The 14,876-nt window shown below is 44.0% G+C and overlaps 1 protein-coding gene across 2 annotated transcripts in view; it reads right to left on the bottom strand.

The window, feature by feature from the left end:
- The window catches only part of DOCK1 (dedicator of cytokinesis 1), a 535,058-nt gene that overhangs the window by 446,015 nt on the left and 74,167 nt on the right, over positions 1–14,876 (bottom strand). Inside the window, exons 7-12 of one of the 2 annotated variants that reach the window (XM_060098409.1) lie at positions 12,704–12,839; positions 11,329–11,486; positions 9,864–9,945; positions 9,305–9,440; positions 5,216–5,288; positions 2,015–2,094 (exon numbers count right to left, since the gene is read on the bottom strand). In XM_060098409.1, coding sequence (XP_059954392.1) covers positions 2,015–2,094; positions 5,216–5,288; positions 9,305–9,440; positions 9,864–9,945; positions 11,329–11,486; positions 12,704–12,839 — 665 coding nt within the window. Of the gene's footprint in view, positions 1–2,014; positions 2,158–5,215; positions 5,289–9,304; positions 9,441–9,863; positions 9,946–11,328; positions 11,487–12,703; positions 12,840–14,876 lie in introns of both variants that reach the window. The other variant, XM_060098408.1, reaches the window with a different exon arrangement.

Here is a 14,876-nt window from a genome sequence, read left to right on the forward strand (position 1 = left end):
AACATTCTTTGGGTTTGATTCACGCTCTCCCTTAGAACAATGGGAAATGAATCAAGATAATTGTTTCTTAAAAGTCTGGTGACATAAGGTAACTAGACAATGAAGCAGGTCTAGTCACCTCAGCTCTACTGAGTTTATGGTTAAGTCTGCATCTAATCAAGGACTGAGGAATGGATATTCCCACTGGTGCTAAAAGCAGCCTCAGGTCGGAGCAACTCAGAAGGTGACTCCTCCAACTTCCCTTCCAGCTGGAAGCGGGGCCTCAGTAAACACTTGTTTTCCGGCAGCCCTCCTGGCCAGCCGAGTGCCAGCTGTCACCAGCCCGTGGTGATTGATTCATTGCCTCTGCCAACAGAGGGTCAGCCGCTGGGAAACTTGTCAGCGTGGGATTAAAAATGATGACTGCAGGCTGGGGAGCAGGGGAGGAGAAGCACCCTCGATTACAAAACTAAAGGGGCACCAGTCTGCGAAATGGAGCCCCTTTCTCAGGGGTACAGGGTGCGGGAGGCCTGGAAAACAAGGTGGCAGTGATTAGCTCACAACACGAGTGAGAAAAAACCAGTGAGAAGAAGAGCACGTGGGGAGGTGGGTGATGTTGAATGTCTCTCTGTGTCTCTAAACAGCAAGGTGAAATCACAGGCAGTGGACAGTTATTTTATTCTCTTGTGAAGTCATTCAAGTGTTCTGAACAGAGGAGGTGGCTGGAGAAGTCTGAGGAAAGGCAACAGAGGAGTTGCTTCCAGTCCTATCAACTCTGGGCTCTTTCCAAACATTTCATTGTATCCTAGTCAGTTTTCTCGTCTCATCCAGGAGCTTGGCTCTCAGCAATGCTTACAAAGATGATCGGCAAGAAAACCCTCACAGGCTGTACATCAGGGACAGTGAGTACAGCATTACCAAGCGCTGCCACCATCATCAGCAGCAGCATCAGCAGCATCACCACCATCAGGGTCACTGTTACCACCATCATCATCGTCATCAGCATCAAGATCATCATCACCATTGCTGTCATTATCATCATATCAATATCACCATCATCAATATTATCATCACCATGTCATCATCACCATCATCATCACAGTTGTCATTTTCATCATCATCATCAATATCATCATCATCATCACCATCATCATCACCATCATCATCATCACCGTCATCATCACCGTTATCATCACTGTTGTCATTTTCATCATCATCAATATTATCATCACCATGTCATCATCACCATCATCATCACAGTTGTCATTTTTATCATCATCATCAATACCATCACCATTATCATCACCATGTCATCATCACCATCATCATCACCATCATCATCACTGTTGTCATTTTCATCATCATCATCAATATCACCATCATCATCACCATCATCATCATCACCGTCATCATCACCATTATCATCACTGTTGTCATTTTCATCATCATCAATATCATCATCACCATTATCATCACCATGTCATCATCACCATCATCATCATCACCATCATCATCACTGTTGTCATTTTCATCATCACCATCATCATCATCACCGTTATCATCACTGTTGTCATTTTCATCATCATCAATATCATCATCACCATTATCATCACCATGTCATTATCACCATCATCACCATCATCATCACTGTTGTCATTTTCATCATCATCATCAATACCATCACCATTATCATCACCATGTCATCATCACCATCATCATCACCATCATCATCACTGTTGTCATTTTCATCATCATCATCAATATCACCATCATCATCACCATCGTCATCATCACCGTCATCATCACCGTTATCATCACTGTTGTCATTTTCATCATCATCAATATCATCATCACCATTATCATCACCATGTCATCATCACCATCATCATCATCACCATCATCATCACTGTTGTCATTTTCATCATCATCATCAATATCATCATCATCATCATCATCAAACTAAAATTCAAACGACAGCACGTTCCCAAGTTCATGCAAATGGACTCTTATAGAAACGAAACCATAGAATACATACCCTGGCCCTTGTGGTTGACTTCTTTGGCAGCAATGACTTTGTTTATAACAGTCTGAAGGAAGTCATTCTCCCCCGCCACCCTGGGTGAAAAACGGGATGACATGTTCAGCGGCTTGTGTCGAATGGCGTCGTCCAACGCGAGCCTGGAGGGCACGGGACAACCAAGACCACAGGAGACAAAGGGGCACAGGGACCCAGAGGTCACGGTAACAAGGGAACACAAGAGATCATCATCACCGAGTGCGAGAGAGAGTCATCACAAGTCAATGCACGACAAAGGACAGGATAGGTGACAAGAGAGACAGGGAAGAGCATGGATCAGGAAAATGCTGCACCACACGAGAGAAGTAAAGCGAATGACGTCGGCCCTATCCCCAGGAAATAGCGGTGAACCAGAGCACCACTCCATGTCTATGAGACAACTTACAAAAAGGGAACTTATCTGAAAATAACACGGCCGAACGGCATTTAATCCCAAGGAATGTTTATGACCATTTCTTCTTTTTCATCAATTCTTGACCATATAGTATAGGTCAAGGGGTGGGTGCTTTGAAGGGAAAAGCAAAATCAAGACCAAAAAAATGAAAAGATCCCTCGGACCTAACTGCTTGGGAAGCTCGGGTAGCAAGCACGCTGCTCCACCAGACTGTGTACTCAACGTAGCCTAGAATAATTAAATGTGAAAAGAGGGGCATAATCTTCAGAGAACACAACTACCCTATGCCTGAAGAGTAAAACTGTGACACAATTGTGAATGTAAATCATCAATGTTTTGGGGACTCATGGATCAGGAGCTTTTAATAGAAGCTGAACTAGGACTGAGAAAATAAAAACAAACAGGCGACCTGGGCAAAGGGAAATACCATGTAGCACAGCAAAGCACACTATGCAATAGGCAAGAAAATATACATCATGTGTATAATGTTTAAAATTATTTCTAGAAACTAGGACGAGTGCTATTTATCACTTGAGCCCACATTACTCGAGAAAGCTGAGGGCCGTTTTCATTTACTTCACCAAGTTAAAAAAGACAGACAGAGAGAAAGGTACTCTATGCTTCCTTCCCTGAAATGTATCCTGTGGTATAATAAATCAGTTTTGATGGAGCAAAAAATGGGTTTCATTAGCATGGCATTTCCCAAAGAACTACTTCCATTGCTTATTTTCCTATTAAAATCATGCTTCTCTTTTGTTTCCAGCACTAAACGTATGAATCTGTATATCAGTCTTCCTTTAATGGAGCAAGAAGTCACAAATTACAGTAAGAATTGAACATGTAATAATATTTTTTAAAGTGGACATTTCACTACAAGAGAGAAAAAGATGGCGGCAAGACGCCACCTCAAGTAAGTCATAACAAGTCCCGGTGAAATCGAGATGAGTGAGTCTAAAACGAACCCCCCCTCACTTTTCAAACCATAACCCAAGTTTTTTTTTTTCCCTTGACTTTTCCCAGCAGACATTGGTAGGCAACAGGTAATTTCAATGCAGTGGTGCATTTGGGCATCAAGAAACTCTGAGGTCTAATGAATAAAACGGCATTCAAAGCATCACTGGGCTGCACTGTTTTTCTCATGGGCAACTTAATAGTATCGTTTTATAATGGTGTGTTTTAGTTATTACCTCAATATCTGCCCATGTTCCAAGATTATGTTCTCCTTGTTTACTAAAGAAACTTCCAGGTTCTACAGAATGGAGTTCCCTTTGTAACTCTCTTCGCCAGGTATGATTCCGAAGTAGCACGTTCCAACAGAACGTTCTATGATGACGGGAATGTTCTCTACCTGCACAGACCAATCTGGTAGCCACTAGCCACCTGTGGTACTGAAGACTTCAAATGGAACTAGTGTGATGGACGCACTAAATATTTAAGTTTAGTTAATTTTCATGAATTGAAATGGCCACATGTGGCTAGTGGTTACAGTGCTGGACAGAAGAATAAATCTAAAGCAATGAAGCCACACAAAAAACCTTTGCCTCCAGTTGTGTGGTGAGATACGTAAAAATGAACCTCAATTTCAAGCACGTTAATGCAATCTTTTCTGTTATTCTAAATGCCTGCTGAGCCATGCTTCAAGATGCTGTCTGACCAGATCACCTGCCTGCAGAGGAAACCACTCTGTTCCACCTTGAACAAGTGGTTCTCAAGCCCGGGGCTGAAGGCGCAGTCCGTCGTGCAAAGACAGGGGTGCAAGGGGAGACCACCTCCCCCCTCCTGCTCCCCCATCCCCCCAGGACAGGACTGCCCCCAGCACCTGCCAACCTCCAAACCCCCTCAGCCAACACCTGAAAACAACCAGAACTGGCTAAACTAAAATTTCTTTCAAGCCTGGAATCACTTAAGTAGAAACAGAAATGAGGAGAAAAGACAGAATGCAGGGCACTGTGACAGGTCATTCTAACTCAATTTATCCCTTACTCTCTGTCTTCTAAGATTTCACACCGCCAGGAGGAAGGCCCCTCTTGTAGTTAACCTAAACCCCTCTAATTCCTCCTCCTTTCTCTCTGTCTAAGGTGGAGAAGTGCCCGTGAAGGGACTACAGACCATTATCCAGGTGCCCTCTGGCTTTAATCGCCAGGGAAATAACACCAATTCTTTCAACCTTTTCCATGGGAACCACCTTCAAATCAGAGAATCAATTTAATGAATCTCCTCCAAGTGCTTTCCCAGCACGCCTCTCTATAGACTTCAGGTCAGAACTAGACAAACCCTAAAAATGGCAAGCGCAGACGACGTCCACTCGAGGCAGCCCCAGAGACAGAAAAATCACAAGTATTATTTCTCACTTTACAAAAGAATTCGTTCTTATTGTGTGTGTTTTTTTTATTTTGAAGACAGCAACTTCCCAGGAGGAATCTGAAACTACTGTATTTTGAAAATGTGAATAGCTACTAGAATAAATCAATTATGTAAAGAAACATGCAGGTTCAGGTTGGAATTGGAATTCTGAGCGTCCTACATGATAAGCACGTCAGGGATCCCACGTAAAATCTTCTACTCGCAAGACCATAAACTTTAACCCAGGTTTCTTGCGACTACAAAAAGGCCCTTCACTAGAGCAGCGACTAAACAGATGTTTCATTATTATTAAATAATCAATTCCTGTTTGTGCTGAATGTATAAACTGAATTACAAAGATAATTATTACAAATATACATTTTCCATATTCTATCTGGTTAAGTACTTTGCCCCATACTTACGGCTGAAAGGGAATGAAATGCTGTTTGTCTTCATCATCTACTTTTCCATTTATTATATCTGTTACATCCATCACTGGGGACAAGAAAAGAACAGAGGTGGTTTTGCTTAAATGCTATCATCATAGAAGACAAACAAACAAAAGAACATCAGAATGTCCTCTGACCAACAACAAGCATAAACTGGTGGAATTTTTTTATATTCAAGTTTAAAGTATTTCCACGTTTGAAAGACCAATCAAGTTATCTGAAAACACCAGCCCCAGTGGGGTTGGGGCTTAAATAGCAGCGTTCCACTTAATAAATTCCTCTATTATCCAACTGGCACTGACTGAGTTGCATTTTCCAATAGAACCTTGTGTGTTGATGAAATGTTCTATCCCAAGGAGCATCTAATGTGGCCAGTGGAACGGAAGAACTGAATTTTTACTCTGATTTCATTTTTATGACAAAATAGCCACATGTGGCAGGGTGACCATACTGGACGGCACTGTTCTGAAGCCTCACATCAGCCACTGCACGGCCCCAAGAAGGAAACAGTACATAAAGTGGCTATGGTTTACCCACCCCGTGCTGGCATCTGGGGACACCATTTCAAGAAACACTGGACAGCTAATCCCCACACTCACCTACAGTATGATTGAAGAAGCTAGGCTCAAAGGCTTGAATGAATTTGCCCCAAATCTGGCAGCTGGAACATCACCGATGCCCAGCTCAGACCAACACAGCGAGAAGCCCCAAGAACAGTCCTGGGGGCACTGGACATGTACTCTGTCTCTGCTCAGCTACCACAACTGACTGCAGGTAAGTGAGCAACGTGCCTCATTGATGTCCTTCTGCACAGTCCCCTCTTTAACAACATACGATCATATATTAAAAATGGAGACAATTTCCATGTCTACCACCTCCCTCCACCCTAAAAAGGGGGAAGGGATTTGCAGGACCAGAACAGAAGCATCCCACCTGTTGAGAAGATGCTCATATGGCCAAGACTACTACATCGTTACCACCAGCTCTGAACCAACAAATAGGGCTCATTTTTCAGCCCAAGTCCAATCAGCCTTCGGTATCTGCAGCAGCAGCTCAGACAACTGGCTCCATATGGATCAGAACAAGTGAGTCTGAACCCAGGAGACTACCTCCTGCAGCCCAGGCCACAGTGAGCAGCTCTACTGTGTCCGCAGACCTCTCTCCTCTGGGACTCATCCCACCAGCTGACTATGAGTCTCTGATAATCCAGCTCCCTTGTCAAAGCCCCGTCTCTAGCCCTGGACACAAGCAGGAGCCCAGCAACTACTGGCAGGAAGGCAGCATGTGAGCAAGGAACACAACCTAGGTCTGAGCACCAGTAAGTTGAAAGCAGCCTTAGCTCTGCTACTTCCTGGGAGCGACAGCCCCTTTGGGCCCCCAGCCCAGTCTCAGAGGGAAAAGGCGCTGAAATCGCCCATCACCATGTCTTTCCCTCGCTGGTCTTCAGCGCACAGGCCCTGGTGAAGAAAGTTCTCGCTGTGATTGGGACTTAGGGCTTCAAAGGTCCCCGTTGCCCAGGGAAGAAATGAAGGACTTGGGGGTGTCACCCCCAAACTAAGAGCCCAAGCGTTTCTATGTTCAGGTATGACGGTCCGTCTTAAGAAAGCCAAGAGTCCACTACTGCGCAGATACCCTGAGAAAACCATAATTCAAAAAAGGGACATGTACCCTAATGTTCACTGCAGCACTGTTCACAATAGCCAGGACATGGAAGCAACCACAGGGTCCATCGACAGAGGAATGGCTAAAGAAGATGTGGCACATATATACAATGGAATATTACTCAGACATAAAAAGAAACGAAACTGAGTTATTTGCAGTGAGCTGGATGGACCTAGAGTCTGTCATACAGAGTGAAGTCAGTCAGAAAGACAAAAACAAATACCGTATGCTAACACGTATATATGGAATCTTAAAAAAAAAAAAAAAAAAAAAAAAACAACAGGTTCCGAAGAACCTAGGGGCAGGTCAGGAGTAACGACACAGACGTAGAGAATGGACTTGAGGACACGGGGGCGGGGGGGGGGGGGGAGCTGCAGCAAAGTGAGAGTAGCATGGACATATATACACTACCAAATGTAAAACAGATAGCTAGGGAAGCAACAGGGGAAGCAGCCGCATAGCACAGGGAGATCAGCTCTGTGCTTTGTGGCCACCTAGAGGGGTGGGATAGGGAGGGTGGGAGGGAGATGCAAGAGGGAGGGGATATGGGGATGTATGCATATGTATAGCTGATTCACTCTGTTGTACAACAGAAACTAACACAGTGTTGTGAAGCAATTATACTCCAATGAAAATCTATTAAAAAAGAAAAAGAAAGCCAAGAGTCCAGCTGTATGTAGTCACCAAGGGTGTGTGACAGAGGAGGACCTAAATGGCCCAGAAACATGACATCACACGATGCAGGGGGTAGACGGAAGGTGGCGTCAGGATGCTGGTGATGGAGGAGGGACAGCACAGGTAGAAAGCCAAGAAGGCAGGGGTGAGAAGCAGGCTCGAGTGACGCCTCCCCGCAGCCTGCTCACAGCCACCGGGCACCACGCACCCAGGTGGCCAAGATGCACAGCATCCGCTTCTAGGGGCCCGTCCTCTCCCAGCAGTCAGAAGAGACACAAAGAGCCAAGTTCAGGGATGTGCACCGCATACCTGGGCAAGAAGATGTTTTAATAACTCCCCAGACTGTGTATATGATTGTATAAGTGCAAATGAGAAATACACTTCAGGCTGAGAATCGTTGCCTTAAAAGATTTACCTTTTGTGCCCAAAGTGTGCACGGCCACATCACACGATGAGCAGACAGGAGTAGGAAGTTGGGAAACACATAAGCAGAGGCTCAGGTCCCTACGTAGCATCTATAGAAACACACCAGCTCAACAGCTCAGGAAAGCCAGCCCTCTGGGATGAACGTGGACGGTAAGAGATCACTTGCCCCCTCCCTAACTCACCCCACTGCTCCCTTTTGCTCTGAACCTAAAACTGCTCTAAAAATAAAATCTAGGGCTTCCCTGGTGGCGCAGTGGTTGAGAACCCACCTGCCGATGCAGGGGACACGGGTTCGTGCCCCGGTCCGGGAAGATCTCACATGCTGCGGAGTGGCTGGGCCCGTGAGCCATGGCCACTGAGCGTGCACGTCTGGAGCCTGTGCTCCGCAACGGGAGAGGCTGCAACAGTGAGAGGCCCACATACCGCAAAAACAAAAACAAAAACAGACAAACAAACAAAAAACAAAACAAAACAAAAATCTATTTAAAAGGGGCCAAAACAAAACGAAACGAAACGAAGCCCTGAGTTTCCTGGTAGCCCAGGTAAAGAGTCCTTCCATCTCCACTCATACAAGAAATCCAGTGATGTATCAGAAAGGAAGCATTTTCTCACATACCTATTGATATAAATCCCAAGAATCACAAAAAGGACAGGAAGAAATAGAGGGCTGCGTAATGAAACTCCACTGCAGCCATCAAATCGTGAGAGAAAATCACTTCCCAAATTGTGAAAAATGAGAGTGACACTGAAAGAGGTCAACTAATTAGGACGTCCTGGGGACCCTTTCCTCTCCCCTCCACAGAGGTAATTCATCACTCCCGTTACTTGTGCTGTCAGCAAAAACAAAACGAAAACAGGGCGCCCGTCCGCAGGATAAAAGGCCCCTATCTGAAGAGAAGGCTGTCCTCTCCGGGCTTCCTGCTCCTTCTACCGTTTCATCCCTTTGACCATTCTGCGTAAATTCATTCCTAAATCAATCAATCGCCAAGTCCAGAAACCCTACAACCCTCCAGTGACTGGTTTCCCTCCAGGATGAGCATGTGGGTCAGGGTCTCCTCCAGGACACAGGATCCACTTTCAAACCAAATATATAATTTGCACCTGAAGCTTGTGGAGCAAAGACCCTGAGCTGCATGTGGACCTGAACCCATGCAGAGAAGAACGAATACATTTTTTTTTCTCTCCAACAGAAAAGCTTATAAATCAAGCAGCCCACTGTCCAGTATGCAACGGCAGCTTGTATTCACAGCAAAGGTGATGATCTTGAAACTCTTCAGAAAAAGGAAAGAAGTGGATTACCGGCCACCCCGAAAGGCCGCCGCAAGCCGGAGGTCAGCTTCCTTGTGTTATTGTCTCTCAGTTCCATGCGACCCACTCGAACAATCTGACACACAAAACTGATTTTCTCCCTTTTCAGGTCTTTGCTTCCGAGATCCTAGAAATATTAATTTCCGTAAGTTATTTTGGAGAACCATTACTCAATGCAGGTTCAATTGAAACAGACAGTAGAAAGATGGATTGCGACTCTTTTCTCCAACCAGTTTTTAGCATTTTAATAAGTCATTCACAAGACAAAAAGGAGCTGAATCGCAAAAGTCAATTAGCATTAAATGAACTTAGGATCCAAGTTTAAGAGACATACTCAGGATAATGGAGTACACATCTTTGTCGTGGGGACTCTAAGGGTAGCTAGAGACCCAGAAGATTCCTGGGCAGTTATGTTATTATAGTAAATTAACAAGTATTAAAGGCAACCCAAGGACCCATGCTCTAGTGTGGTGAGAAGTCAGACGGCGGTCATTAAAAATGGTCATTAGAACGGTGAGCAATTCAAATGAACATCTTTGGATGCACTTACAGTGAAAACAGCTCGCAGATTATGTAATCTGTCTATATCTTTAGGCAATCCGGAACTTGACCAGCGAACCAGGTAGTTTTCACTTGAAAAAAAGAAATAAAAGCAAATTAATTTCCCAAATAGAACAGGGTACCAAATGTATATCCACACTGACTTCTAATCGATACCACGGAGGTCCACTATGCAGACAACTAAATGGGTTCAGAAATATCAACCACATCAGATACAGCTGCTCTGCCATTAACATGTAAGCAATTTCCATACAGGACAGTATGCAGGGACGGCCTATACAAAATCCTTGAGGTTTTAATTTTGGATGCCCAGGGTTATAATTCCAAAGGAGCTATATGCAAATGGCATTTCAAAGTTTTTATAACTTTTTAAAGCACTCTTTTAAATTGAAGTATAGTTAATTTACAATGTTGTGTTAGTTTCAGGTACACAGCACAGTGATTCAGTTATATACGTATGTATTCTTCTTCAGATTCTCTTCCATTATAGGTTATTACAAGACACTGAATATAGTTCCCTGTGCTATACAGTAGGTCACTGTTGTTTATTTTACACAGTTGTGTGTATATGTTAAAAGTTTATTATGAAAAGCATATTTGTTCATTTGGAACAATTATAGCCTCACATTCACCATTCATTCATTTATAGTATAAAGTAAAACTGCCTGATTATTTCAGAGCCTGACACAAACCAAATATGACCTAAAAATACATATTGAATCCTACAACAAGAAGAAATAAAGTCCTTCTCAGAAGTGGCAATGAAATTTGTTCTGTTTTCTGTCGTATATTAAGTTTTTAAATTTTCAAAAATACGAGTGAAGATTCTAGACTTTTAAAACACACACACACACACGCACACACACACAGTTTAAACGATACTTTTTCCCTCTGGACAAAGAGAAAGTTATACTGAGGAACAAAAACAAGAAGTAAGAAAGAGAGCACACGAGAAAGGACAGACGTGGCAGAGATGGGATTTACAATATTTTATTGAACAAACATTCTTTGAGAGCCTCTACATAGCAGGCACCGTTCTAGACACTGTATTCCAGCCAACCAACTCGGAGAAATAACAGTAGGTCAAAGGTCCAGAAATGACATTCACAGAGAACCAAAGCTCGAAAAAGCAAGATTAAGACAAGAGCAATGTATTGGGTGGGGCTGGGGGGTGGTCAACAAACAAAACATCCTCTCAAGACAACACAGGAAGCATGACTTCAACCTGTAGCTGCCAGGTCCTTATAACATTACAAGACTACAGCTTTACCATCAAATATCCACGTACACGCAGGAAAGCTGACCCGGACGCGGAGTTCAGCTACCTGGGGGATGTCTGGCCAGCTGATCACCTCTAGGGCTGCCTGCAAGAGCAAGACTTTGTCGGGGATCCTGAGGCCATCTTCCCAACAGTAACCAAAGAGGAAAGACAGCAGCCAGGGGACGTCACTGACCTGATGAACTTGGACTCCACAGGGTCATACAGGGACATGAGCACTTCGGCATCTTCTCCGATTTTACACACCACGTTTTTGAGGTTGACGAACAAGGCCAGAGAAGGGGTGGCAGCGAACTTGGCCTGTCTGTTAATGTCTATGTTCTGCTTCTGGGACTGTCGGTGGAAATAAAACAATACAACAGAAAGTCGACAAGAGCGACACTCTTGGCTACCCCCTGCTGTGTTCATTCCCTACAGAACAGAAAACCATGTGAAACTAGCTGCAACAACACAGCGCAGCCCTTCATGCAGTGTCTTCCTTGTCCTCACCTGACACTCTCATCACAGGCACGCACCCAACTGAAAATAACAGTGCCCTGTGCAATGGTCCCAGTCCCATAACAGCTCATACTGAGTATTTTCTTCAGATACAAAACATTTAGGGGCCCAGTCAATGAATCAGAAGGGAGACTACGTGTGGAGTTGCTTGTTTACTGTTTGGTTCTCCCATTAGATCAAACCCTCTGAGGACATCTCTGTTATTCATCATTATGGCCTCAGGACCCGGCACAGAGTAGGTGCTCAACAGTTGCTGACTGAATGGATGGCTTGATCAGGCAATCGAGTTCTCAGTATCAACTACATACAAGATACCATTAAAGGCCATGGAAGATGAAAAAGATCAACAAGATATGTGTTTCCTGCCCTCACTGTGCTTATTTTTTTTAATTAATTCTTATTGGAATCTAGTTGCTTCACAATGTTGTGTTAGTTTCTACTGTACAGCAAAGTGAATCAGCCTTACATATACATCTATCCCCACTTTTTTGGATTTCCTTCCCATTTAGGTCACCACAATGCATTAAGTAGAGTTCCCTGTGCTATACAGTAGGTTCTCATTAGTTGTCTATTTTATACGTAGCATCAATAGTGTATATGTGTCAATCCCAATCTCCCAGTCCTTCCCACCCGCCGTTCCCCCTCGGTATCCATACATTTGTTCTCTACGTCTGTGTCTCTATTTCTGCTTTGCAAATAAGATCATTGAGCTTAGGTATGTCACTCTCCTACTCCTATCAGAGGAAACACAGAATCGAGTATCGTTTCCCATGAGCTAAGATCACAAAGCCAATGTCATTAAAATCCTGCCCCCTGGGCTGAAGCACACCCCTCTCAAGAGTTGAAATGCTTTCAGGTCATCAGCAGCGTGTTTTGACGCTGGGCTCCATTCCACCCCTCATTGTATGAAATATACTGTGTAGCTGTGCCTTTTCAGGTCCTTTTCAGTGAACATAATGGGCATCACTGGTGATGTTTTACTAATGTAGTAAACTGCTGCTGAGAAAATGTGTTCCATATGTAAATGGCCTACTACAGAGAGGTGAACTTACCTTTTCTTCTTGTAATCTTTCCTCCACTTGTTTAGAAGCTACTTCATGAGCTCTGAAAAGACTAATCGTGCTAGTTAGTTCTGGATCCAGAATGTTCCCGTCTTCATCTCTCACCACCAAGTCCAAATCAAGGATCCTAGAACAAGAATTCAGAACTTCACAACCCCAGGGCTTTGAATTCTCTAACAAACTTCAGTCCCAGCAACTGAGCAGAAAACATCACAGAAAGTCGGGGTCATCCACACAATATTAGGAAACACAATTCTGCAAGGTCACTGCCTTTAACTTAAAATGTATATATACCCTTGGAATTAAAAAAAAAAAAAAAAACTTATTCAGTTTTTACTTCCATTGCTGTAGTGGCTTTGTCTTACAGATCTACAAAGTCCAAATGAAATGTACGTTGCTAATTACCATGTGAACTGTATGGACAGTTTAAAGCACACACATGCCATGTACATGCTGTGGCATATGTGTGTATATAAATTTGTGTGTGTATGCGTATGTATATACAGTCACATGCCCACCGATATGCCCAAATATATACAGCTGGTGGTTGGGGAGAGGTGAGAGGAAGGAAAAGCTGGAGCAGGGGCACACTCACTGCTCCATTTCCTCACCACTGTCTCTGGCAGCTTCCACCGCACTACGTTCCTTCTACCTAGAGTCAGTTCTAATCCCTTAATTAGCCCAACAGAAGATTTTTGATAAAGACGTTCTAGTGTTTCAACATAGAACATATGGAAGTCATACACAGTAATACTAAGCAACTTTCTGGCCAGATGGCTAAATGTAGTAGCCAACTTAAAACACAGGCAGCATCTGACTAATAAACCTGTCCATCTATATCTGGAAATGTTTTTTGGCAACATTCTCTCCACTTCCCCAAATCCAACGAAATAGTTAGGTGATTTTTACCACAATTTTTATTTAAAGAATAAACAAAGGCAATTATCTAAAGAAAGAAACCAAAAGCTGTGCTACGGTGGTGTGTTCTGGTTTTCTTTTAATAAGACATGAGGATCTTAACCACCGATGCCTTACACTTTGCCTTTGGGATTTTTCTTCCTGCTATTAACAAGTCTATAGAAGCAGGACATTTTTATTTTTTTTAACCATACAACAAAGGAAAACATCTTTGGAAATGAAGATGAATTTCAATTAGAGAATATCTTTAACAGTTACAAGTTGAAGAGGAAAGTTGACTTGGCAGTAAAACTTCCATTTAGATGAACTAATGTCTGACTTCTCCGAAGGTCACACACCTTAAAGCTACACGTGAATGAGTCTATAACGTGTCAAGCAGGTTTAGTTTTGTCAGTTGTGCTGGACCACTGCACGGTTAGTGGGAGGCAATCACAAAAACCTCATTTTGTCCTGTTAATATATCTACTGAGCAAATTCACGGATGGTGAAACAAGTCCAACTGGGCCTGTCGGCAGGCAGCGCGAGGGTAAACGGGCTTTTAAACAAATAGAGGCTTTTCCCTTTGCATGAAAAGAACCTTAGTGGTGGTAAGGATTGTGAGGGATTTCAAGAGGTACAGAAAATAAACCTTTTATGCTCTTATTAGCTGTCTTTGTAACAAGAGTCACCAATTTGGGAAAGCCCCTCCCTCTGAAATATGACTGCTCGTCCCCTGGGAGGAGCCAGTGCTGGTGTGGGTGGAGTCAATGCTAATGAAGTGGGATCCATTCTGATGTGGGCAGAGTCCATGCTAATGAAGTGGGATCCGTTCTGACATGGGCAGGGCCAGGGCTGCGTGGCCAGAACTACAAAGCATCTGGCTTTAGGAGGACTCAGCAGGTGGTCCTGCAGGCCACACAGAATCGGGCTCCCTGAGAAGCAGAGGCTCTGGCCACGCTCCAGCCTGCTGCGGACACCCTGCCACGTACCTCAGGCCTGCCAGTACAGATGGTCAGACCCATTTCACAGAGGAGGACACCTAAGCTCAGAGAAACATCTAAAAGACCCCAGGGCCTGGATTCTGAGCCAGAACCCTCTCATGGCAGAGCCCATGCTCTTTCCGACATGCCATGTGGAAACCGCCACAGGAAGTGGTCTCTCAGGGGTCTCCACACCAACCATTCCATGCGCTGTTCTCAGAAGCTGGTGCTCGGGTGGTTCTGAATCCAGACCGAGCCTCCACTGTGAAGGCACACTGCAGCAGAGC

This window comes from Mesoplodon densirostris, chromosome 1 (assembly GCF_025265405.1).
Source record: "Mesoplodon densirostris isolate mMesDen1 chromosome 1, mMesDen1 primary haplotype, whole genome shotgun sequence".
NCBI lineage: Eukaryota > Metazoa > Chordata > Mammalia > Artiodactyla > Ziphiidae > Mesoplodon > Mesoplodon densirostris.